At 50.2% G+C, this 27,453-nt stretch overlaps 1 protein-coding gene across 1 annotated transcript in view; it reads right to left on the bottom strand.

The window, feature by feature from the left end:
- Nucleotides 1-1,876: 1,876 nt before the first annotated feature.
- Nucleotides 1,877-27,453, bottom strand: part of LOC144732333 (Iroquois homeobox protein 5a-like) — a 33,669-nt gene continuing 8,092 nt past the window's right edge. Inside the window, exons 2-5 of the mRNA XM_078613811.1 lie at nucleotides 22,165-22,582; nucleotides 10,907-12,223; nucleotides 4,286-4,362; nucleotides 1,877-2,215 (exon numbers count right to left, since the gene is read on the bottom strand). Coding sequence (XP_078469937.1) covers nucleotides 4,331-4,362; nucleotides 10,907-12,223; nucleotides 22,165-22,582 — 1,767 coding nt within the window. The 3' untranslated portion in view covers nucleotides 1,877-2,215; nucleotides 4,286-4,330. The remainder of the gene's footprint in view (nucleotides 2,216-4,285; nucleotides 4,363-10,906; nucleotides 12,224-22,164; nucleotides 22,583-27,453) is intronic.

The raw sequence follows: 27,453 nt of genomic DNA, 5'->3' as shown, positions 1-27,453 counted from the left end.
GTTGAAGATGCACTCTCCCCGTCTTCTTCGTCATCATCATCATCAGTCTCCTCCTCGCGGTGAGAGGGGGAGGGTGAGTGCCATTGTGTGTGAGTGTGAGTGAGTGTGTGTGAGTGTGATTGTGTGTGAGTGAGGGTGAGTGTGTGTGAGTGTGTGTGTGAGTGTGATTGTGTGTGAGTGAGGGTGAGTGTGTGCGAGTGTGTGTGTGAGTGTGATTGTGTGTGAGTGTGAGTGAGTGTGTGCGAGTGTGTGTGTGAGTGTGATTGTGTGTGAGTGAGGGTGAGTGTGTGTGAGTGTGATTGTGTGTGAGTAAGTGAGTGTGTGTGTGTGTGATTGTGTGTGAGTGAGGGTGTGTGTGAGTGAGGGTGAGTGAGGGTGAGTGTGTGAGGGTCTGTGTGAGTGTGAGTGAGTGTGTGTGAGTGAGTGTTGAGTGAGTGTGTGAGTGTGATTGTGTGTGAGTGAGGGTGAGTGTTGAGTGAGGGTGTGTGTGAGTGTGTGTGAGTGTGTGTGAGTCTGTGAGTGAGGGTGAGTGATGGTGAGTGTGATTGTGTGTGAGTGAGGGTGAGTGTGATTGTGTGTGAGTGAGGGTGAGTGTGAGTGGGTGAGGGTGTGTGTGAGTGTGAGTGAGTGTGTGCGAGTGTGTGTGTGTGAGTGTGATTGTGTGTGAGTGAGGGTGAGTGTGTGTGAGTGTGATTGTGTGTGAGTAAGTGAGTGTGTGTGTGTGTGATTGTGTGTGAGTGAGGGTGTGTGTGAGTGAGGGTGAGTGAGGGTGAGTGTGTGAGGGTCTGTGTGAGTGTGAGTGAGTGTGAGTGTGTGTGAGTGAGTGTTGAGTGAGTGTGTGAGTGTGATTGTGTGTGAGTGAGGGTGAGTGTTGAGTGAGGGTGTGTGTGAGTGTGTGTGAGTGTGTGTGAGGGTGAGTGATGGTGAGTGTGATTGTGTGTGAGTGAGGGTGAGTGTGATTGTGTGTGAGTGAGGGTGAGTGTGAGTGGGTGAGGGTGTGTGTGAGTGAGTGTGATTGTGTGTGAGTGAGGGTGTGTGTGAGTGAGTGTGTGTGAGTGTGATTGTGTGTGAGTGAGGGTGATTGTGTGTGTGTGTGTGAGTGTGTGTGAGTGAGGGTGTGTGTGAGTGTGTGTGTGTGAGTGTGTGTGAGTGAGTGTGTGTGAGTGTGATTGTGTGCGAGTGAGTGTGTGTGAGTGAGGGTGTGTGTGAGTGTGTGTGAGTGTGTGTGAGTCAGGGTGTGTGTGAGTGAGTGTGAGTGTGTGTGAGTGTGAGTGAGAGTGTGTGAGGGTGTGTGTGAGTGTGATTGTGTGTGAGTGTGAGTGAGTGTGAATGAGTGTGTGTGAGTGTGATTGTGTGTGAGTGTGAGTGTGTGAGTGTGATTGTGTGTGAGTGAGGGTGTGTGTGTGTGTGAGTGTGTGTGAGTGAGGGTGTGTGTGAGTGTGTGTGTGTGAGTGTGTGTGAGTGAGTGTGTGTGAGTGTGATTGTGTGCGAGTGAGTGTGTGTGAGTGAGGGTGTGTGTGAGTGTGTGTGAGTGTGTGTGAGTCAGGGTGTGTGTGAGTGAGTGTGAGTGTGTGTGAGTGTGAGTGAGAGTGTGTGAGGGTGTGTGTGAGTGTGATTGTGTGTGAGTGTGAGTGAGTGTGAATGAGTGTGTGTGAGTGTGATTGTGTGTGAGTGTGAGTGTGTGAGTGTGATTGTGTGTGAGTGAGGGTGATTGTGAGTGAGGGTATGTGTGAGTGTAATTGTGTGTGAGTGAGTGTGAGTGAGTGTGAATTAGGTTGTATGGGAGTGTGATTGTGTGTGAGTAAGGGTGGATATGTGATTGCGTGCGAGTGAGAAAGAGTGTGTGAGTGTGATAGTGAGTGTGTATGTGAGTGTGAGCGCGTGTATTACATGTGTATGTATTTGTGTGTAACACAAACCCGAACCCTCCCCTAGGTCGACTCAGCCTCAAAAGAGTACCTGGTGCAATGTGGTAACATCGTCATTGTGGAGACAAAGGCGGTCGGGCGTGGTGATGTCCACCCACCTCCTCTTGTGCCGTGCCAGCCTTCAAAGGTGCTCGCTAACAGCACTTGCCCCAAACGTCCGTTGAGGCTATACGGGGGATCTTTGTCTTGCAATGTGTGTAACGTGTGTGTGTGTGTACACGGTCGTGCATTCACGCACAGTAATTGGAGCGTGCAGTTCATCTATCTGGTGATACAGCGACCTCTGCCTGAAACACATGTTGGCACAGCGACACACACACACAGACAGACACACATACACGCACACAGATAAATGCACGCGCATATATACAGCAACACACACACACACACACGTGCATACGTATAGCAGCCCACCCAGACACACGGGTAAAACCAGCAACACACATACATACATACAGACACACACAGAGACAGCCATACACGCATGCAGCAACACACATACACACGCCCAAAGATACATCAACACACACACATACACACGCCCACAGATACATCAACACACACACATACACACGCCCACAGATACATCAACACACACAGATACCTATACATTCAGATATATACAGCAACACAGGACAAACGGACATACAGACTCACATACATACATACATGCATCCATACAAAGACAGACACACACAGAACGAACACACACACAGATACACATACTGTTCATACAGACACACACAGAGACCCACATCCACATACACACACAACAACAAATAGACACACAAAGACACACACACACACAGACAGACACACACACAGAAGGAACACACACAGAGACCCACATTCACATACACACACCAAAACAAATAGACACACAAAGACACACACAGACACACAAATACGCATACATAAGCAGGGACACACATACACGTACATACACACCCCAAAACAAATAGACACACACAGACATGCACAAACAGATATATAATATATACAGACATATACAGGGACACATACAAATGCACACACACACCAAAACGAACAGATAGACACGCTTTAAGTACAAGCATCGATAAATTTTCGTCTTAATGTTCATCCGTGTGAATGCCTGTTGATTGTGTGTGTTTGTGTTGAATATACTTTGTGTGTCGTAGAAATGTGTAAATGTACGTTTATGAGTTGATATACGCATCGTTTCAAGGTGCACCAGTCCTGGCACCAGCCCAGCCTGGCGCAAGCTCCGTCACCGCCACTTAGTGGCGAACAGAGTTGGTTACATATATACCTTAACTTGTAATGAGAAATATTTAACACAGCCCTTAAATCAAACACAGAACACCATACGAGCATAGAGTGCAATGTGGAACTACTTGCCCCCGTCATAGGAATGTGGAATGTACACCACTGGCTCAGCAATTGTATTCTAGATTTGAAGCTTTCGTGACTGCAAGGATTCATATTCTTAGGTTGTTTCGGTAAAGTCACGTAGGTAAAATTTTTTTTTTTACTTTTATTAATTTTAATAAAAAAACTGTTACCTACGTGACTTTACCGAAAAAACCTAAGAATACTCAGCAATGTAATTGGAACGATCGCTGAATGTCATGTACGCGAACGCAAAATAAATCATCGTTGTGCTGTACTATGCTGCAAAATCTATGCTCCCCACCTTCACCAACCCACACTGACCAGCTGCGGGTGAGGTATGACCAAACGACCACCACGTGAGAAGTTGCCACGGCGTGGGAAGGCCTTCATCCAGCAGTGGATTGACAGAAAAGTGCCGCTCATAATGATTACACAGGTTCACTGAGAAACAGTGAATCCAGCACATTACATTTTATATTTTGCCTACACTAATTGTAAAATGCAACACGTGTGTCAATAACATGATACGGCCCTGAACGATGAAAAATATATATATATAATCGGCGACGTTTCGGATCATGACCCCTTCTTCATGTACTATGAAGAATGGGGCACAGTGAATTATTATTTTTAGGCGCAGCCCTGCAATTCCCTGCTCAAGCCACTGCTATCAGAAAGGCCTCCACGAGATGAATCTCTATGGAGCCTCCCCCGTTTGAGGGTATTTGGCCTACTCTTCCTCGCTGGCCACAGGTCATGGACAAGGCCGGGGCACCCACGCGTATACCCCCACGTGACCTACCTGCCGACCGGATGAACCACTCATGCGGGACAACTACAATGTACTGCTGCTATGTGCAACACATGTTGGACTTCTTTCACACCGCACGTAGCCGAAACCCGCGCTGATGGGGTGCCGTGCGTGCCGTGCGTGCGAAGCGTCGGACGTGGGTTTGTGATTCGCCGTTGCGATGAGAACTCACCGCAATAAAAACCTTTTGAATAAGGCAGTCGTGTAAGAGCGCGTTCTATACGAGGCAATGGCGGTTGTCCTTTGAATCTGAAATACACATACACGTGAGAAAAGTTCATTTTAGTTGGGTTTTTTTGGGGGGGGGAGGGGGGGGGGGTTAGATCGTGTAAATATAAATGTGTCGGTGAAGCCGCCAATTGGTTACTGGCACAGAAACACCGGTTGTGTGCTGGAGAGCAAATCCACAACATTTACAATCTGTGTCAAGTCGTCACGCGAGGAACGGTGGCGCAGCGGTTAGCGCAGTCAAACGGACACTTGCTTTTGACGGTGCGAGATGGGGTGGGGGCGTTTTTTGTAAATCCACTGCTGGTTATGGGGGACAGGGGGGCGTTGTGGGGGGGGGGGGTGTTCGACCATACTTCACCGCTCTGGTCAGTGCGGGTTGGTGTAAAGGTGTCATTACAGCGCCGGTTATTTACTGTTCGGAGGAAATACTAAAAAATCAAGGGTACTGTGCTTACACAAAAATAATAATAACATAAATGGCGAAAGTTAAACGGACATTCAAATCAACTGAAGTTAACGTGATGTGTAAACAATACGAACTAAAGTAGAGTCATTACAACTAAACTAGGTTTTATTTTAATCTTGATTCGAAGCTTTCGTGACTGCAGGAATCCATCCTCTGTGGTTCTTTCACCTGATGATGGACGCTTGCGTTGCGCCCGAAACGTCGTGATTTATTATTTTATTGTATACCTACGTGACTTTACCGAACGAACCAATGAGTATGGATTTCATTTTATCAAGAAACTCCCCCTCACTTAGCGATGATAGCTCAACAAAGTGTAGTTCCCACGTGGACATTTATCGCAGCCAAATACTCTAAACTCCTAATAGAGGTTTTTTGTTTGGGTTAGATCTCGTAAAAATATAATAAATGTGTCGTTAAACCCACCACCACCCGACACAGCCAATGCGTAAGCGGTTGTAACGTCAACAGAACGTGGCCAATTCGTTACCAGCACAGCAACATCGGGCTTGTCGGAGGGTAAACCCACAACATTTACCATTCGTGTCCGACGTTTCGCCAGTAATTACAACTTAGCATCATCAGACGACATGTTCGACTCCAAACGCGCGTTTCTAAGCATGCGTAGAGAGCGATCGATTGATCGATGGCCCATCGTCTTATGCCTCCCCCCCCCCATCTCTTATCGCACGTTCGACTCAACGGCTGACGAGTCAATCCCGCTGTGAAGAACACGTTGGCCCCGTGTCTTTGCAAGATGTGGGAGTGCCAAATGATGTAATATGTGCACCGAGATTGGCGGAAGATGCGACTAGTACACACACACACACAGTACACATACACAGTACACATAGTACACACAGTACGTATATACACACAGTACGTATATACACACAGTACACATAGTACACACACAGTAGACACAGTACACACAGTACGTATATACACACACAGTACACACAGTGCACACACAGTACGCACACACAACACACGCAGTACACACACAATACATACACAGTACATACACAGTACAACACACAGCGTTGCCCTATCTCCAACCACATAGCCGCATGAAGAGTTTCATTAAAACCGCATCGAGCCAATTGTTGAGCCACATTTACGCGAAATCGCACAAACGCAACCCGCACAAAGCGAGGGACACCTGAATATCAATGGGGCAGGAGGAGGAGGGGGGGGGTCTACAAGTGGCATTGATAAAGGCGCAGCTCTGCAACTGCTCGCTGTAGCCACTCCCGCAGGATGTGTGTCGCTCCACGTGGTGCCCGTCACGTGTGGATGTGAGTCATCACACCTTCACCCCGCCACACGCCACCTCACCTATCTGTTCGCTAGGCCTGTGGCGGTTACCTATTGATGATGGAGTTATTTTATTCATTTGCTAAACTTTGATTTTAGTTTGACAGTTTTGTTGGGAAACAGGCTCAACGGTTGTTTTGTTTTTGTTGTGCAAAACATCAACGCGTGTGACACGCGGTACGATTAACGTTGTAAAAAGAAATGAATAGGTTAACAGCTTTTTTTTCATTGAGCAAAAAAGTGTTGCGTTTGGGAAAGAAAGATGAGCTAGGGAAAGACAGAAATCTGGCTGTCGCCTGATGAGGCTAGTTGTAATTACTGGCGAAACGTCGTACTCAGATTGTAAATGTTGTGGATTTGCTCTCCAACACACCGGTGTGCTGTAATAGTATACTACACTATGCACTACACTATACACTACACTATACACTGCACTATACACTACACTATACACTGCACTATACACTACACTATACACTACACTATACACTACGCACTACACTATACACTACACTATACACTACACTATACACTACACTATACACTGCACTATACACTATACACTGCACTATACTATACACTAGTGCTGTACTAGTACACTACACTTATACACTACACTGCACTACAATATACACTACACTTATACACTACACTATACACTGCACTACACACTAGTGCTGTACTAGTACACTACACTTATACACTACACTATACACTGCACTACACTATACACTACACTTATACACTGCACTATACTATACACTAGTCAATTTAACACGTAGGCTTTCGCGACCAATATTATTCATAACACTAGTGCTGTACTAGTACACTACACTTATACACTACACTATACACTACACTATACACTGCACTACACTACACATTAGTGCTGTACGAGTGACGAATTGCCACGTTTTGTTTACGTGACACAAACCTTCCTAGTTGGCCGTGTCGGGTGGTGGCGGGTTTAACGACACATTTATATATTTACGAGATCTAACCCAACAGAAACTATATTATCAAAGAACGCGTAGTCAACCCGCCCTCCCATGGCGATGGTGGGGAAGAGAGCCGGGAACTCCACATCGGAGTGGAATCTCGTGGCAAAGTCGAACTCCTTCGAATCCCCGACTGCCGCGCCATGGAGATCGAACACCCCCCCCCCCCCCGCATCGAATCGAACCGCCTACACATCCCCGCATCGCGAGCACCGTCGTGCCGAGCATTTCACACACACACACGCACACCCCACGAACAGCAGCAGCATCGCGATTATCACGAATCTAACATAAATAATAAACTCTTGGGATTTTTTTTCTTTTCTTCTAGATTTGAAGTTTTCGTGACTGCAAGGTTCCATACTTTTTTTTTCAGGTGATGACGGAGGCTTGTGTTGCTTCAGAAACGTCGTGATTTAATTGAGTTGTTTTCATTTTTTATTTATTAAATATTTCACCTACGTGACTTTACAAAAAAAAAACCCAGAGTATGGATCCTTGCAGTCACGAAAACTTAAAAAAATAAATCCCAAGAGTTTATTCTTTATTTTTTATTCATGATAACTGCGATGCTGCTGCTGTTCGTGGAGTGTGTGTGTGTAAAATACTCGGCACGACCGCGCTACTACAGCTGTATAACTGCTGTAGCAGTTCCCACATGATGACGGAGGCTTGTGTTGCTTCCGAAACGTCTTGGGATTTTAGTGGGGTGTCTAGAAATGGATCGGGCGGGGGGTGGGTTGGGGGGGCTGGAGCGGGTCTGCGTGCGAATTTGTAAAACTGCAGCCTCGCCGCTTGAACAATCGATGTTCGTATCGCTTTATGTACGGACCATTGGACGTATTTGCCGAACAAGTGAGGCATGCCTTTTATCGTGGAGCTAAAAGAAAGAAAAAAAAGTTCGTTCTCGCGCAAAGATCCTCCCCCCCCCCGTGTGTAGCCTTCAACAAACTGTTGGGGCAAGTGCTGTTAGCGAGCACCTATTGAGGCTGGGAGAGTACACGAGTGGGTAGTGGTTGGCCAGCACCACGCCCGACCGCCTTTATCTCCCCGGTGGCGATGATTAATTTTTTTTTTACATCGCACGAAGTACTCATTTTGAGGCTGAGTCTACCTAGATTGAGGTCCAGGACCGGTTCAGAAAATCGTCACTGGTTGTTAGCCGTGAGCGGGAATCAAACTCGGACGGGGCCGGGGTTCGTAGCGCGGCGCGCTAACCGCTGCGCCACCGCTCCCCATGTCAGCGTACATGAAAATCCTACCCAGATATAAACGATGTTACACAAACGTGCATGCGTATGCGCGTGTGCATTGGTATGCGCGACTCGATCGCATGCAACACTCGCGAAACCGGTGAGAAAGTACACTCATAAGCGTGACACAAATACACACACACCAGTTAAAAATACGCGCGGACACACCGACTTTGTATGCATGCGCTACGTGATACGCGCACAAGTACTTTAACACATGCAGACACCACGACACATATACACACGGACTATGCGGGACAAAGACAAAGATCCCCCGTATAGCCTCGACAGACTGTTGGGGCAAGTGCTGCTAGCGAGTAGCAGCACCGCACACGATGAGGTGGGTGGCCACGCTACGCTACGCACGCAAACACGCTTCTAAAACACCAGCTCAGATAATCGTCACTGATGCTGGCCGTGGGGCAGTGCGCTGCACCCATTAAAGCATGACAAATCGCAAGTGCACCTAGCCTGGCACGGGCGCTGTGTTGGGTCACGTCACCGCCATTGAGTTGCGAATGACGGCTGTCATCCATAAAGCGCGCGCCGCAGATAAACGTGCGTCATGAAGGGCCGTTGCCCGAAACGTCGCGTATTACACGTCGCATTGTTTAAGGCCACACCCGGTGTTGTTGACGAGTCGTCGGGGCTATCAAACACTTCTACAAACATCGCGTTGACCCTTTAACCTAACGCTGCAGATGCTTTGGGTCAGTAGCATTAGTGATCGACTATTAAATACTGTAGACACAAAGACAAAGAGTCCCCTTGTGTAGCCTCTACCAGGCTGTTGGGGCAAGTGCTGTTAGCGAGCACCTACGAAGGCCGGCACAGCACAACGAGGTTGGGGTGTGGTGTGCCCAATTCCATGCACGGCCGCATATGTCTCTCCACAGTGTTAATGTTTGTTACACGTAGCAACGGGTACTAATTTAAGGCTGAGTCGACCCACGGGAGGCCCCGGACAGGCTCTGATGAGACTCGTCACGTATGTTCGCCTCGTGCACATTGAACAACCCACACATTAAAACAGTGTTGCGTTTATATTAGCTATGATAAGTATAACGAATTGTAAATGTTGTGGATTTACTCTACAACACACCGGTGGGTTGAAGTAGTAACTATTTGGAAGTTTAGTTTACGTGACAAATCCCTTACTGATTGGCTGTGTCGGGTGGTGGAGGGTTACGACACAACATTAATACTTACGCGATCTAACCCAAAACACCTTTATTATTAATAAAATTGGTCGCGAAAGCCTACGTGTTAAACTATAACGATACGTACGAATAATGAATCCACAAATCTCATTCGCTAATTACTCAACTCACCCAAACGACTCAGTTACTCGTACATTCACCCACATGCCAACAATCTCACTCACTAACCCCGACACTCGCAAACCCACACACACAAACACAATTCTCACTCTCACACACACAGCACTCACTCATCCGTCTTACATCTCAAGCAACTTAACCATCCACTCACTTAATCAATAACCCACCAAATGACTCGCTCGCTCAGCCATCATCCACATACCCTACTCACTCACTCACCCACCGACTCACCCATTTATTGACTAATCCACTCACCAACCCACCCACCTTCTCTCAAGGGTCCCTCTGTGTACCGCTGAGGCTCTTTGAAGCCACTGACCCACCCATCCACTAACCCACCCATCCACTCACCCACCCATCCACTCACCCACCCATCCACTCACCCACCCACCCACCCATTCACTCAACCACCCACCCATCCACTCAACCACCCACCCATCCACTCAACCACCCACCCATCCACTCAACCACCCACCCATCCACTCAACCACCCACCCATCCACTCAACCACTCATCCATCCACTCACCCACCTATTCACTCAGTCACTCGCTCACGCACCCACTAATCCACCCACCCCATACCCAGCCAATTAACCACCCATTCACTCATCCACCTACTCACCCACCCACCCACCGATTCACTCATTCACTCACCCATCTTCTCGCCAATTCACCCATGCACATATTCACAGAGGCCACTCACCTTCACTTTCCCTCTCAATTATTCACTCGTGAGATTCCTCGCCCATCAACTCCACCACCCATCCCATCACTCACCAAACCTCTCACTCACGCACTTGCTTATTGGTGAACTCACTCATGAACTCGCCCTATCACTCACTTACCCAGTCACTCATCCACTCACTCGCGTATTGACTCACCCTCTCACCACCCACCTTATAACTCACCCTCTCACCATCTCACTCACCCTCTCATCCACCCACCTTCCCACCCACCCACTCACCCACGCACCCACCCTGTCACTCACCCACGCACCCACCCTGTCACTCACTCACTCACCCACCCACCCACCCTGTCACCAACTCACCCACCCTGTCACCCACCCACCCTGTCACTCACTCACCCACCCACCCACCCTGTCACTCACTCACCCACCCACCCACCCTCTCACCCACCCACCCACCTGTCACTCACTCACCCACCCACCCTCTTCACCCGCCAGCTCACCTTTTCGCAAGTCGCAAGCCGTGTCTCTCTGAGTCTCCGTGTAGCCGCCCGCCCCGGGGTGCCTGTGACTCTTCGCCTCCTGCAGAAGGAGGAGAGGGGGGCTCCCTCTGCCCTCCAACTGCAGCTGAAAAGCGCCGTGCGTTGCCGGCAGCCGCCCCCCACCCACCACCATCATTGTCTGCGGTGATGTAGCCGCGTGCTGTTGCTGCTGCTGTTGCTGCTGCACAGCACAAATCGCTGCCGTTGCTGCTGCTGCTGCTGCCGCTGCTGTCGTGGGAAGTTCCAACAGCCTCAGTGGGCCCTGTGTGGCCAAAGCGGTCTCTGCGTGTGGTATCGGCACAACTGTCGATACGCTGCGGCCTCCGACGGCTAGAGGTTGCTGCTGGTTGCTGCTGCTGCTGTTGTTGTTGCTGTTGCTGCCGCTGCTGCTGCTGTTGTTGTGGTTGCTGTGTTGTTGATGGTGTTGGCTGCTACCGCTACCGCTGCTGCTACTACTGCTGCTGCTGCTGTTGCTATTGTTGCTGTGGTGGTGGTGGTGCTGATTATTGTGATGGTGCTGCTGCTGTTGTTGCTGATGCTGCTGCTGCTGATGAGTTCCACCTGTGGCTGCCAGACCGCCGAGTCCATGATGAGCGGCAAAGTGAGCGTAGCCCGTGTATGCGGAATAGAAGGGGGAGCTGTAGTAGACCGGCCTTGCAAGTCCCGCGGAATTGGGATAAACGCACGCGGTTCCGGAGCCGGTCCCGCCTACAACGCCGTTGGCCAAGGCGCACAAGTGCTGATGCTGCTGCTGCTGATGATGATGATGCTGCTGCTGATGCGGATGATGGTGGTGGTGGTGGTGCTGATGATGTTGCTGTTGTTGCTGCTGCGTGGGCAGTTGATTCTGCTTGGCGTCAGTGGCGCATGCAATTTCTGCCAGCGACCAGAGTTTTGGCTTCGGAGGTCCGCTGCTTTGCGATATTAATACAGACGCGTCGCCGCCACCACCACCACCACCACCTCCACTCACACCACCACCACCTCCCATCACAACGCCACCACCAACTCCACCACCACCGCCACCACCAACAATTACAACCCCCTGAAGAGCGTGAGAAGCGGGGGATGAGTCTCTGGGCGAGATGGCATCAGAGAGACTCGCGGCGTGGTTGATGATGTTGTTGTTGTTGTTGCTGCCGCTGTTGTTGATGATGTTGTTGTTGATGTTGTTGTTGATGGTGGTGGTGGTGGTGGAGTGCTCGTCCTGCCTCAACGCGTCTCCCGGATCGAGATCGTCCCGCGGGGAGGCGCTCCGGTCGTGGTTTAAGAGATTGGCTGCGAGGATAGGTGGGGAAATCATCGACATCATCATCCTCAACATCATCGTCGTCGTCATCATCAGTAGTCAATCATCAGCAGCACTGTCATCATCATCAGCAGCAACAGGAGCTTTGTCATCATCAGCAGCAGCAGTAGAATACTCATCATCAGCAGCACATCATCATCGGTAGCATCATCAGCAGCATTATCATCATCAGCAGCAGAAAACTCACCATCATTAACAGCAGTAGCAGAATCATCATCATCGGTAACATCATCAGCAGCGCTGTCAGCACCATAATCAGCAACAGCAATATTGTCATCATCATCAGCAGAAGACTCATCATCGGTAGCATCATCAGCAGCACTATCATCATCAACAGCAGTAGCAGAATCATCAGCAGCAGCATCATCGTCATCATCAGTAGCATCATCAGCAGCATCACTGGCATCACTGCTATCATTGTTATCAGCATCATCATCGGCAGCAGCAACAGCAGTAACATATGAGCAAAAGTATAATCATCATCATCATCAGCAGCAGCAGCATCACTATAATGATCAGTGTCAGCATCATCAGCAGCATCCTCATTCTTATCATCAGCAGTAGCAGCTGAGCATCATCACTAACATCATTGGTATGATCGGCAACACACTAATTATCACTGTAATCAACACCATCATCAGCAGCAGCAGTAAGCAACGTTGCCATGAACATAATCAGCATTGTTATCATCCGTATCAGCTGTAATAGTAGCAGCAGCAGCAGCAGCAGCAATATCATCAGCAAGATCAGAATCCACATAATCATCAGCAACATCGTTACTACTGTAATCATATTGATCATCATCAGCATCATCATCATCATCAGCATCATCATCGTTAGCAGCAACAGCAGCAGGAGCAGTATCTCTATTAAAATGTCATCATCAGGAACATCACTATCATCATCATCAGCAGCAGCAGTAGCAATACAAGCAACTCCGTTAATAACATAATTATCATGATCATATCCACATGCCTTTTCAGCATTATCATAATGAGCAGCAGCAGTAGCAGTAAAACCATCATCATCAGCATCATCAGCAGCATCTGCATTATCATCATCATCATCGTCATTTCGTTAACTCACGCAAGGGTCGTATGTACAGTATACGTGCCAATGTTGAACTTCTTTTACGCGTCATTTTCTATCAACCGCGCAATTACCGCAGTGTACGCAACTGCGGTCGTACACCGATGATAGTTATAGCGTTGACACACACAGACACACACGCACGTGGGCAGATCAACATAAACACAGGTAACGTCTACAAATAGGCCGCTGGTGGTAATCCTCACGATGTTCGCGAAGGTCTTGGAGAGCTTCAGTTTGACGCTCGTACCTGGACTTTAATTTTTTTTTTTCACTGAGCTACACGGTTCTTTTTGAGAAGCGACCTGACGCAGATGATAGCTCAACGAAGTGGCTTATGATCCTAGATTTGAGGCTTTCGTGACTGCAAGGAATCATATTCTTAGGTTTTTTCGGTAAAGTCACGTAGGTAAAACATCAAAATTAATAAATAAAAAATAAAAAAAATAAAAAATCACGACGTTTCGGAGACTTGTGTTGCCTCCGAAACGTCGTGATTTTTTTATTTTATTTTATTTTATTTTCATTAATTTTGATGTTTTACCTACGTGACTTTACCGAAAAAACCTAAGAATATGGCTTGTGATCATCGCGTGGAAATCTACTGCAGCCGAAGACTCTAAAAGCGTGTTTCTCAGTGTGGAGCGAAAAACTCGGAGGATCCGGTGAAAAATCCACGCGACCACGGGGAGACGGAGAGAGACACGCAAACTACAAATATACAAATATACGGCGGACGTCAAGGTCGGGATCGAATCCTCCTGTATACCGGGCGAGGTAGTTAACATCTCCTAGCCACCTTGATGATGATGATGATGAGAGAGAGAGACACCGCGAACTCCAAATACACAGCAGGCGTCAGGGTCGGGATCGAACCCACGACCTCCTGTATACCGGGCGAGGTTAGTTAACATCTCCTAGCCACTGTGGCGAGATGTTAACTACAGAAGCACTAACTGTGGAATGTAAAGTAACGGGGTTGGCAGACCCAGCCTCGAGTTCCACATTGCTGCTGTCTCGATAACAGCTCAACGATCAAAGACCCCCCGTATAGCCTCAACAGATTTGTAGGGCAAGTGCTGTGGAGCGAACAGCACCTATGAAGGCCGGCACTGTGCGCGAGGCGGTGGGTGGCCAGCACTAGACCCGTCCGCCTTTGTCTCCCCAGTGGCGATGTTTACACGCCGCGCCAGGGGCCCATTTGAGGCTGAGTCGACCTAGGGGCGGACCATGACCGGTTCAGATAATCGTCTCTGGGTGTTGGTCGCCGTGGGTTTCGTATCGTGGTGCGCTCACCGCTTCACCACCCACTCCCCCGACCACGCTCACACCACATTACTCGGTCCAATGTCGGTGGACCGAGTAATTCGCCTCCCGCGGAGTGTGACGCTAAAGCCGACAGCGAGCAATGGACGCTACACGCTACACGCTCAAAGTTATTTTCGTGGTTCAAATTACAACCAAAGGCTGTGCACATCTCTCGTTTACGGCCCACCCGAGCCGGTGATGGAAATTCCACGTTCCTGTGGCGGGAACGAGGCAGTCCACAGAACGACTGTTGACTTCCTTCCGCGAAGTGGTGCTGATTTTATCGACCCCCGGACGGCGCGATGATGGGCTGAATCATCCATCGCCCCCAAACGAATATCATCAGCAATTCCGATGATTGTTCATATGCAATTTAATATATTATAATTATTAACATAGTTGTTGTTTTTTTTGTTTGAATACGATCCTATAATGACTGATGCACGCGATATGTGAACTTTGATACCTATATACATACGAGTCAAATTAGAACGAGACGTATCGTTTTACAGACACCGAAATGTCATCATAACTGTGGCTTCACGTGTGGGCGTGAGTGCGAAATTGTTCGTAACAAAATAAAAAAAACGTGTGTTTTTGGGAGAAACGTAACCGGATCAAAACCGCTAACCGTTTTCAAAATCGCTTCAACCCGTTCCGGCAATGGTGAGGAACGCACGCGCGCTTGATTGGCACGTGCAAGACGTACAAACGGCACGGCGGCTTCCGTCACCGCGTGGTGCATTTTGCCCCCCCCCCCCCTGCATTTTTCAAGGCAAGAATACAAGACCGTATGTGTGTGATTGTGTATATGTGTGTCTGTGTGTACAGCCTTCACGTGCACGTAGCCTGGCACAAGCACAGCGGTGACGTCACCGACACTTAGTGGCGAATGGCGGCTGCTGCTGTTGTTGTTGTTGTACACATGGGCACGATGTGCACCTGGCCTGGCACCAGCACCAATAGCAACTTCTGTCGATGAAGTGTTGACCGCAAAATATCGTGAATGCCGGCAGACATCACCATCGCGTCTTACCTATTAAATAATTAGGTTACGTTTTACATAATGAACACAACGATTATTTTAACTCGGTCAAAACTAGGCAATTTAACTTTGACGACTCGACGCAATTTGGGGCAAAATAAAACGGCAATTATATGTGTGTTGGAGTCATCACACTATGAATTTAACGCGACTATTGTGTCTGTATGTACGTGTGTCTATGTAGAGGTGCTCGCTAACAGCACTTGCTCCTACAGTCTATGAAGGCTATACGGGGGATCTTTGTTTTTTGTGTATGTATAACATTTTTTTTATGTAATCGGGCACAATGCAATGTCTGTTTATATATATGGATTGTGCTATGTGTGTATGTGTAGAATGGGCGATCCATTTACAGATACCCCATTCATTTCAAATGCCCCCCCCCCACCTCTTAATATGGAACATCTCAATTAAATAATGTCAATAAAGCGACGATGACTCCGTATCTTTACAGAGTAGGTAAACTTACTTAATAAGTGATATTGGTATTGGTGGAAGACGTGCAAAGCGAGGCGTTGGTGTAAACTGCAGCTTTCTCTATAATTAATCCGCTATTGTAGTGGGGCATCTACAGATGGATCACCACGTGTTACATATGTGTCTCCATGTTTGTATGTATATGTGTGCGTGTCAAAATACATGACGTACGTACGTATGCGCGCATGTTTGTACGAAATTGTACATACTATAACGCGCGCGTGTGTGTGTGTATATCTATCGGAATGTGTAATCCGTATATCATGTAAACGTGTTAAAATATCTCTAACCAAAATGCCCCAAAATTAATAACTAATTTAACTTTGATAACAAAAATATGTTCACCACAAATTACATTTTAAGAACGAAAATCAATATTCACCTCGGCATATTTTCAATATCGATGCACAACTACAACAAATATAAAAAAAAAACTGCTAATTATGTAATTTTTGCAACACGTGAAGTTGGGTCGTTGCCCGAAACGTCGCCTACTGTATTTGTTTTGTTTTTATAAATGTGTTGACTTTGTTAACTGTTACTTGTGCATCACTGCTAAGGCAGCAGCAACAGCAATACATATACATTTCCAGACACTTCTTAATTGAAGTTGTAATAAACTGAAGAATGTTTTACTTTAAATCATAAATAAACGTCATGAATATTTAAAGAGCTGCTTGCGTGAAATGTCACGTGTTGATTATGTCGGGTTATGAATGTGGTTCACACGTTCCCAGACGTACAAGCGCGAGTGCATTTGTACTGAACGTGTGTATACATATATATGTGTAGGTGTGTGTAGGTGTGTGTAGGTGTGTGTGTGTGTAGGAGTGTGTGTGTAGGAGTGTGTGTGTAGGAGTGTGTGTGTAGGTGTGTGTGTGTAGGTGTGTGTGGGGAGCGGTAGTGTAGCGATTAGCGCGCTGCGCTATGAACCCGGCGACCCGAGTTCGATTCCCACTCACGGCCAACACCAGTGGCGATTATCTGAACCGGTCCTGGGCCTCCCCTATGTCGACTCAGCCTCAAATGAGTACCTGGTGCGATGTGTAAACATCACCACTAGGGAGACAAAGGCGGCCGGGCGTGGTGCTGGCCACCCACCCCCTCGTGTGACGTTCTTGTCTTCATAGGTGCTCACTAACGGCACTTGCCCCAAGAGACTGTCCAGGCTATACGGGGGATTTTTGTCTTTGCGTGTGCGATATGCGAGTGGAGCATGCTAATTACCTTTGCGGAGGAGCGGTGGCGCAATGGTTAGCGCACAGCGAGACTATACAAACAATTAGTGTTCATTTAAAACAGGTAATATTATTTCCACTTATTGATGGGAATAATATAAAATAATGTAATTCATAAATCCAACGAATATTCGCACGAAATAGAGAAAGGTAGGATATTAAGAATAGAAAATTTAATGGCAATAAAAAAAAATCAGTGTGTACATTAATAACCCTAATTACGATGAACACAGACAAATGTCCCCCGTATAGCCTTAACAGACTGTTGGGGCAAGTGCTGTTCTCCAGCACCTAAGAAGCACGCCACACGCATATTCACTGATAAATATCCTCCATCTAGTTTTTACAGACCACACCAACTACTCATTTGAGGCTGAGTCGACCTAGATGAGGCCCAGTACCAGTTCAGATCATCTCCACTGATGGTGGCCGTGAGCGGGAATCGAACTCGTGTGGCCGGGTTCGTGGCGCAGTGCGCTAACCACTACTCTACCGTTACCACACCTACGTACTCACACAAAGACAAAGATCCCCCGTGTAGCCTTAACAGACTGTCGGGGCAAGTGCTGTTAGCGAGCTAGCACCTATGAAGGCCGGAACGACGCACGAGAAAGTGGTCGTTGCCAGCAATCACGCCCGACCGCCTTTTTACAACACGGCACCAGATACTCATTTGAGGCTGAGTCGACCTAGGCAAAGCCCAGGATCGGTGCAGATAATCGTTACTCGTGTCTGTCGTGAGCGGGAATCGAACTCGGGTCGCCAGCTGCGCTAGCCGCTACGCTAGCACACACCAACAGCACACACACACACACTCACCCAAACACACGCGTACGTACGTACACTCACATCGCAAGTTGTCATTCAAAACCTCGGCGTGCCCCTAATTTGTTTATTTATTCCCCATTACAATTCACAACGTCTTATTCAATAACCACCATAAAATTGGTACAGTAAAGTCGAAGGCTTATTATTCACTCGAATGCTGACCCGTAAGCATACTAGTATTTATCTTGTCTATGTGTGCGTGATGTGGTTGTGGGGAGCGGTGGCGCAACGGTTAGCGCCCCACTGCGCTACGGGGCCGACCAGCCGAGTTCGATTCCCGCCCACGATCGATTGCAGCGGCGAATATTTGCACCGGTTCTGGGCCTCCCCCTGGGTCGACTCAGCCTCAAACGAGTACCCGGCGCGGTGTGTGCAAACGTAGGGGTGTTGCACTTCTTTCGCACCGTACGTAGCCAACCGTGCGAATCGGAGGTGCCGGGGGAAGGGCAGCAAACGATGCACAAATAAAAGAGGTTTCAATTTAGAATCATCAACAGTCGGGAAGCGAAGAAGGCCAGGCGTGGGTTTGGCCGTCCACTCCCTTGTGCGCCGTGTCAGCCTTCATAGTCGCGTGCGTCTATGAGTGTGCGTGCGTGTGTCTGTGAGTGTGCGTGTGTGTGTCTGTGTGTGTGTGTCTGTACGTGTGAGTGTGCGTGTGTGTGTCTGTATGTGTGAGTGTGTCATGTGTGAGTATGTGTGTGTCTGTGCGTGTGCGTGTCTGTATGTGTGAGTGCGTGTGTCTATACGTGTGAGTGTGTGTGTCTGTGCGTGTGAGTGTGTGTGTCTGTATGTGTGAATGCGTGTGTCTCTATGTGTGAGTGTGTGTGTCTGTGCGTGTGAGTGTGTTTGTTTGTACGTGTGTGCGTGAGTGTGTGTGTCTGTACGTGTGAGTGTGTTTGTTTGTATGTGTGAGTATGTGTGTGTCTGTGCGTGCCGAGTGTGTGTGTATGTGTGAGTGTGCGTGAGTGTGTCTGTACGCGTGAGTGTGTGGGTTAGTGTGTCTGTACGTGTGAGTGTGTGTGTGTACGCGTGACTGTGTGTGTGTCTGTGCGTGTCTGTGTGTCTGTACGTGTGTGTGTGTCTGTATGTGTGAGTGTGCAAGTTTGTGTTTGTCTGTGTGTGTGAATGTGCGGGTGTGTGTGTGTCTATACGTGTGAGTGTGCGAGTGTGTGTCTGTACGTGTGAGTGTGCGAGTGTGTGTGTCTGTAAGTGTGAGCGTATGAGCGTGTGTGTGTCTGTGCATGTGTGTCTGTACGTGCGAGTGTGCGAGTGTGTGTGTCTGTACGTGCGAGTGTGCGTGTGTATGTGTGTGTGTGTGAATGTGTGTCTGTGTGTGTGTGAATGTGCATGTGTGTCTTTGCGTGCGAGTGTGCGAGTGTGTGTGTCTGTACGTGCGAGTGTGCGTGTGTCTGTGTGTGTGTTAATGTGCATGTGTGTCTGTACGTGCGAGTGTGCGAGTGTGTGTGTCTGTACGTGCGAGTGTGCGTGTGTCTGTGTGTGTGTTAATGTGCATGTGGGTCTGTACGTGCGAGTGTGCGTGTGTCTGTGTGTATGTGAATGTGCGGGTGCCTGTGTCTGTGTGTGTGTGAATGTGCATGTGTGTCTGTGCGTGGCCCCGTGCGCGTTAATTCATCAATTGACTCTGGCTCGTTAATTAACGATTGCGACGCGTGTAAACAGATTTAAATTTAAACACACACGCACAGATACCCCCGTTTAGCCTTACAGACTGTTAAGGGCAGGCCGCTGTTAGCGAGCACCTATTAAGGCTGCAACGGCGCGCGTGGCCAATAACGCATCTGCTGATGCTTGTGAACACACACTACGGCATCATGTGATACTTTAAGGCTGAGTCGACCTAAGGGAGGCCCTCGACAGTTTAGATAGTAATTAGCCTCCGGTGATGATATGGAACTCTTGCAGATAGAGATCACCCGGACAGGCAAACTGTCGACCGGGGCAAGTTCTGACACCGAGAACCTATGAAGGCCGAGGGGGGGGGGGGGGTGGGGGGCTGTTTGGCGATAGCACCACGCCCGGCCGCCTTTGTCTCCCCAGTGCTGGAGGTGTCACACGTAACCGGGTACTCAGTTAATGCTGAGCAGATTTTCGGGGCCAGTTCTGATCGATGTCGCCACTGAAGTTGGCCATCATCGGAAATCGAACATTGGGTCGACCAAAGTTCTCAGCGCAGTGCGCTAACCATTGCGCCACCGCTCCTCACAAAGACAAAGACCCCCCCCCCCCCCGTGTAGCCTTAACAAACTGTAGGGGCAAGTGCTATTAGCGAGCACGAGGGGATGGGTGACCAGCACCACGTCCGAACGCCTTTGGCGATGTTCACACACCGCACCAGCTAATCATTTGAGGCTGAGTCGATCTATGGGAGGCCCAGGCAATCGTCACCAGCGGTGGCCGTGAGCACACACACACACACGGCTCCCCACAGACCAATAAACACACGCAAATGCACGCGGACGCAAACATGACCATACGCTAACACTTATAGACTGCACGATTGGGCATGCAGTATATATTCTCACTCACTCACTCGCACCTCCACACTCACACACTCGCATACCTCAGGCTAGGTGTGCCTCCACATATCCGCAGATATACTCCCTTACACACGCGCAGATACCCTCCTAACCATCTCTACACACCTCCATGGACACACAAACACATACACCTCCCAGCCATTCACAACACCTACACGTCCACACACACTCCACACACACACACAGACACACACTCCACACGCACACACACACTCCACACACACACACTCCACACACACTCCACACACACACACACACGCTCCACACACACACTCCACACACACACACACTCCACACACACACTCCACACACACACTCCACACACACACACACTCCACACACACACACGCTCCACACACACACTCCACAACACACACACACACACTCCACACACACACTCCACACACACACTCCACACACACACACACTCCACACACACACACTCCACACACACACTCCACACACACACTCCACACACACACACTCCACACACACACACTCCACACACACACTCCACCCACACACACTCCACACACACACACACTCCACACACACTCCACACACACTCCACACACACACTCCACACACACACTCCACACACACACACTCCACACACACACACTCCACACACACACACACACACTCCACACACACACACACTCCACACACACACACACACTCCACACACACACTCCACACACACACTCCACACACACTCCACACACACACTCCACACACACACACTCCACACACACTCCACACACACACACTCCACACACACACACTACACACACACTTCACACACACACTCCACACACACACACTCCACACACACCCATACACACACACACTCCACACACACTCCACACACACACACTCGACACACACACACACTCCACACACACCCATACACACACACACACACTCCACACACACACACTCCACACACCCACACCTCGACACGAGGATCAATGTCTCGCTGGTCGACTGGGGTCGTTGAGTGGTATACTGGATGTGGTGTGCCGAGCGCGGAGGTAGTTTCCAGGTCAGAGAGACTCGGATTGAACCTAGGCCTGTACACCAACACGCACCGATCCTCCTAATCTCCCCTCCTCCTCCATCTCCCCCCTTTCTCTCATCTCCTCCTCCGGTCTCACCACCACCCCCCTCCTCATGTCCTCTCCTCCATCTCCCTACCCGATCTCTTATCACCACACTCCACTATCCTCCTCCTCCTCCATCCTCCATCCTCCTCCTCCATCCTCCATCCTCCTCCACCCTCCTCCATCCTCCATCCTCCTCCACCACCCTCCTCCTCCTCCTCCTCCATCCTCCTCCATCCTCCTCCACCACCACCCTCCTCTCACCTTCCCCGTCGTGCGCCGCCGCGCTCAGCCCCTTCTCGGGCGACTCGGCGTCGTCGTCCGTCTTCTCGAGGTCGATGGTCGCGTCCTCCTCCTCCTCCTCGTCCTCGCTCTTGGCGCGCGGGGCCCACGTCACCTTGTTCTCCTTCTTGAGACGCCGGCGAGCGTTGGCGAACCACGTGGAGACCTGCGTCAGGGTCATCTTGGTGATGATGGCCAGCATGATCTTCTCGCCCTTGGTGGGGTACGGGTTCTTGCGGTGCTCGTTGAGCCACGCCTTGAGCGTCGCCGTCGCGTCCCGGGTCGCGTTCTTGCGGTAGGCCGCGTCCGAGTAAGGGTAGGGCCCCAGCGGGGTGCCGTAGGGGTGGTAGGCGGCAACACCTCCGGCAAGACCTGGGCCCGTGGGGTCGTAGGGAGATGCCTGGGGGCGAGGGGGGGAGAGAGAGTTGGGGGAGCGGGCAGCGTAAGAGGAGTTCGATTTCCCGCCCACGGCCGCCTCGCCAACGCCTGTGACGATTGTCCGGGTCAGGTTCGGACTCAAATGGGCACCATGTGCGGTGCCTGAACATCGCCGCTAAGGGAGACAAAGGCGGCCCGGGCGTTGGTTTTCTGGCCATCCATCAGGTCGAGTGCCGTGCCGGCTTTCATAGGTGCTACTCGCTCGTTGAACGCACTTGCCCCAAAAGTTTGTGAATGCTATACGGGTGATCTTTGTCTCTGTGTGAGCGGCGGTGTGTGAGCGTGAGAATGCACAGGAGCGACGCTCACAACAGCGAGCCGGGTGCCGGGCGGATAAAACGCAGCGAGGTGCACAGGTGGTGCATCTGTCAGTCATCTCAGCCAGTCACATCCGATGGCACTCGGGTCTGTCCCCTCATCTCGACACTTCCCCTGGCCTCAATGTGCACGTAGCCTGGCACAAGCGCTGTGGTGTTGTGTGGTCGAGAGTTTGAGAGAGAGAGAGAGACAGATATGTGTTTTATTTTTTAGGATTGAATGTGAGACAGAGATGAATGTGTGTGTCTGTGTGATAGAGATTATACCACACCGGACCTCATGGGTGTATACGCTCACAGCACTTGCCTCAAAACTATGTGTGGGCTATGAGGGGGATCTTTGTCTTGTGTGTGAGAAAGTGAGTGTCGGTGGACGTGAGAGTAAGTTAAGGGTGGCGTGGGAGTGTGTGAGGTGGAGTGAGAGAGTGAGTGAGGGTGAGGGTGTGGGCGAGGGTGTGGGTGAGAGTGTGGGTGAGAGTGTGGGTGAGGGTGTGGGTGAGAGTGTGGGTAAGGGTGTGGGTGAGGGCGTGGGTGAGGGTGTGGGTGAGAGTGTGGGTGAGGGTGTGGGCGAGGGTGTTGGTGTGGGTGAGGGTGAGGGTGAGTGTGTGAGGTGGAGTGAGAGAGTGAGTGAGGGTGAGGGTGTGGGTGAGTGTGTGGGTGAGAGTGTGGGTGAGGGTGTGGGCGAGGGTGTTGGTGTGGGTGAGGGTGTGGGTGAGTGTGTGAGGTGGAGTGAGAGAGTGAGTGAGGGTGAGGGTGTGGGTGAGGGTGTGGGTGAGAGTGTGGGTGAGGGTGTGGGCGAGGGTGTTGGTGTGGGTGAGGGTGTGGGTGAGTGTGTGAGGTGGAGTGAGAGAGTGAGTGAGGGTGAGGGTGTGGGTAAGGGTGTGGGTGAGGGTGTGGGTGAGGGTGAGGGTGTGGGTGAGGGTGTGGGTGAGGGTGTGGGTGAGGGTGTGGGTGAGGGTGAGGGTGTGGGTGTGGGTGAGTGTGTGGGTGAGGGTGTGGGTGAGGGTGTGGGTGAGGGTGTGGGTGAGGGTGTGGGTGAGGGTGTGGGTGAGGGTGAGGGTGTGGGTGAGTGTGTGGGTGAGGGTGTGGGTGAGGGTGTGGGTGTGGGTGAGTGTGTGGGTGAGGGTGTGGGTGTGGGTGAGGGTGTGGGTGAGGGTGTGGGTGTGGGTGAGGGTGTGGGTGAGGGTGTGGGTGTGGGTGAGGGTGTGGGTGAGGGTGTGAGTGAGGGTGTGGGTGAGGGTGTGGGTGAGGGTGTGGGTGAGGGTGTGGGTGAGGGTGTGAGTGAGGGTGTGGGTGAGGGTGTGGGTGAGGGTGTGGATGGGGGTGTGGGTGAGGGTGTGAGTGAGGGTGTGGGTGAGGGTGAGTGTGTGGGTGAGGGGGTGGGTGAGGGTGTGGGTGAGGGTGTGGGTGAGGGGTGTGGGTGAGTGTGTGAGTGTGGGTGAGGATGTGGGTGAGGGAGTGGGTGAGAGTGTGGGTGTGAGTGTGTGGGTGAGTGTGTGGGTGAGTGTGTGGGTGAGAGTGAGGGTGGGAGTGTGGGTGAGTGTGTGGGTGAGGGTGTGGGTGAGTGTGTGGGTGAGGGTGTGGGTGAGTGTGTGGGTGAGTGTGTGGGTGAGGGTGTGGGTGAGAGTGTGGGTGACGGTGTGGGTGACAGTGTAGGTGACGGTGTGGGTGAGGGTGTGTGTGGTGTGATAGTGTGATATTATGTGAGTGTGCGTGCGCGCGCGTAGTGTGTGAGAGTGAACTTGGTGGTGCATTTGTGTAAACTAGGGAGTGTGAGTATGAGTGTGGGTTTGTGTGTGTGTGTGGAAATAGTGTGTGTGGTGGGAGAGTGAGTTTGGCTGTGAGTGTGTATGTATGTGAGAGTGAGTTTGGAAGTGTGTGGGTGTGAGTGAGTGAGTGTGTGAGTGTGTTTGAGGGTGTGAGTGTGTGAGTGTGTGAGTGTGTGTGAGTGTGTGAGGGTGTGAGTGTGTGAGTGTGTGTGAGTGTGTGAGGGTGTGAGTGTGTGAGTGTGTGAGGGTGTGAGTGTGTGAGTGTGTGAAGGTGTGTGTGAGTGTGTGAGTGTGTTAGAGTGTGTGAATCTGTGAGTGTGTGAGTGTGTGGGGGTGTGCGTGTGTGAGTATATGAGTGTGTGAGAGTGTGAATGTGTGTGTGTGAGTGTGTGTGTGTGAGTGTGTGAATCTGTGAGTGTGTGAGGGTGTGAGTGTGTGAGCATATGAGTGTGTAACAGTGTGAGTGTGTGAGTGTGTGAAGGTGTGAGTGTATTAGAGTGTGAGTGTGTGAATCTGTGAGTGTGTGTGTGTGAAGGTGTGAGTGTATTAGAGTGTGAGTGTGTGAATATGTAAGTGTGTGGGGGTGTGAGTGTGTGGGAGAAAGTGAGAGGGTGTGTGAGTGTGTGAGTGAGTGTGTGAGTGTGTAAAGGTGTGAGTGTGCTAGAGTGTGTGAGTGTGTAAGTGTGTGAGTGAGTGTGTGAGTGTGTGAGTGAGTGTGTGAGTGTGTGAGTGTGTTAGAGTGTGTGAGTGTGTGAGTGTGTAAGTGTGTGTGTGAGTGTGTGAGTGTATAAGTGTGTAAGTGTGTGAGTGAGTGTGTGCGTGTGTGAGTGTGTGAATGCCTGAAGGTGTGAGTGTGTGAGTGTTTGAGTGTGTGTGAGAGAGTGTGAGTGTGTGAGTGTTTTAGAGTGTGAGTGTGTAAGTGTGTGAGTGTGTAAGTGTGTGTGTGTGAGTGTGTGTGAGTGTGAGGGTGTGAGGGTGTGAGTTTGTGTGTGAGTGTATAAGTGTGTAAGTGTGTGAGTGAGTGTGTGAGTGTGTGAGTGTGTTAGAGTGTGTGAGTGTGTGAGTGTGTAAGTGTGTGTGTGAGTGGATGAGTGTGTGAGTATATGGATGTGTGAGTGTGTGAGTGTGTGAATGTGTGAGTGTGTGAGTGTGTGAGGGTGAGTGTGTGTGAGTGTGTGAGTGTGTGGGGGTGTGTGAGGATGTGAGTGTGTGAGTGTGTTTGAGTGTGATTGTGTGAGGGTGTGAGTGTATGAGTGTGTTAGAGTGTGAGTGTGTGAAGGTGTGTGTGAGTGAGTGTGTGTGTGTGTGAGCGTGTGAGTGGGTGAGTGTGTGAGTATATGAATGTGTGAGTATGTGAGTGTTTGAATGTGTGAGTGTGTGAGTGTATGAGGGTGAGTGTGTGAAGGTGTGAGTGTGTGAGTGTGTGAGTGTGTGGGGGTGTGTGAGGATGTGAGTGAGTATGTGAGTGTGTTAATGTGTGAGGGTGTGAGTGAGAGAGTGTGTTAGAGTGTGTGCGTGTGAGTGTGTGAGTGAGTGTGTGAGTGTGTGTGTGATTGTGTGAGTGTGTGTGCGTGTGTGAGTGTGTGTGTGAATGTGTGAGTGTGTGTGCGTGTGTGAGTTAGTGTGTAAGCGTGTGAGTGTGTGAGTGTGTGAGTGTGTGATGGTGTAAGAAAGTGGGTAGCTGTGTGGCTTGAACTGTGTGTTGGTGATATCACGTGCGGGGAGCAGTTTCCTAGTGGTTAGTCCGTGCGCACTCTTGTTCAATTATCTGAACTAGTGCTGAGACCTCCCTAGCACTAGTACCTGGTGTGGTGTGTAAAAGTCGCCAATGGGGATACAAAGGCGGCCAGGAGTGTTGCTGGCCACCCACCCCATCGTGTGCCGTTCACAGGTGCTCGCTAACAGCAATTACCACCACAGTCTGTTAAGACTACAGACTATATATTTGTCTTTGTGATGAGTGTGTGTGTGTACACGTGTGATGTGTGTGCAGGTGTGTGTGTGCATGACCAAGTGTGGGTTTGTGCAGGTGTGTGGATGCAATCGTCCATGCGTGTGTATTTTGTGTGTGCGTGTGTACGTATACCGGTGTGTATGTTTCAAAAGTGTGTGTGTGTAATGGCTGTGTGTTGATTGTGAACGCATGTGTGTGAACGCGTGTTTGCACAAATGTGTGCAGCTTCCGTTTGGCCAGATCGAGGGGGCTAAACGGGTGCGGCACGGGCTGGAGAAGAGATGGAGTGATGTGGTACAGGAGGACGTGGAGCTGAGTGGACCGGCCGATGACTGGTACCAGCGGTGTCAAGATCGGCCTCTGTGGAGGAGGCTCGTGAAGGACGCTGCTACTACTGGGCAGTTGGAGGCAGTCGCCCTCCATCAACAACGGAGGCCGGGAGGAGCGACGCTCACAACAACGCGCGGAGCAATGGTCGGTTAAAACGCATCAAGTTGCAAGGAGCGCAGGTGGTGCATCTGTCAGTCATCTCGGTCAGCCAAACCCATGGCGCCTGGGTCAGTCCCGTGACCTCCCGTCAGCGAGCCTCTGAAACCGCGCTTGGCCTCAAAGTGCACCTAGCCTGGCACGGGCGCTGCGGTGACGTCACAGCCACTTGGTGACGAACGGCGGCGGATGTTGCTGCTGTTGCTGTACAGGTGTCTGTGTGCTCAAGTACGTGTGTGTTTAGGTCAAGTGTGAGTGTGTGTGCAGGCCAAATGTGCCTGCAAGTGAAATATGCGTGCGCGTGTGT

This window comes from Lampetra planeri, chromosome 42 (assembly GCF_965212315.1).
Source record: "Lampetra planeri chromosome 42, kcLamPlan1.2.h2, whole genome shotgun sequence".
Lineage (NCBI taxonomy): Eukaryota > Metazoa > Chordata > Hyperoartia > Petromyzontiformes > Petromyzontidae > Lampetra > Lampetra planeri.
This window is presented reverse-complemented; position numbering and strand designations above follow the sequence as displayed.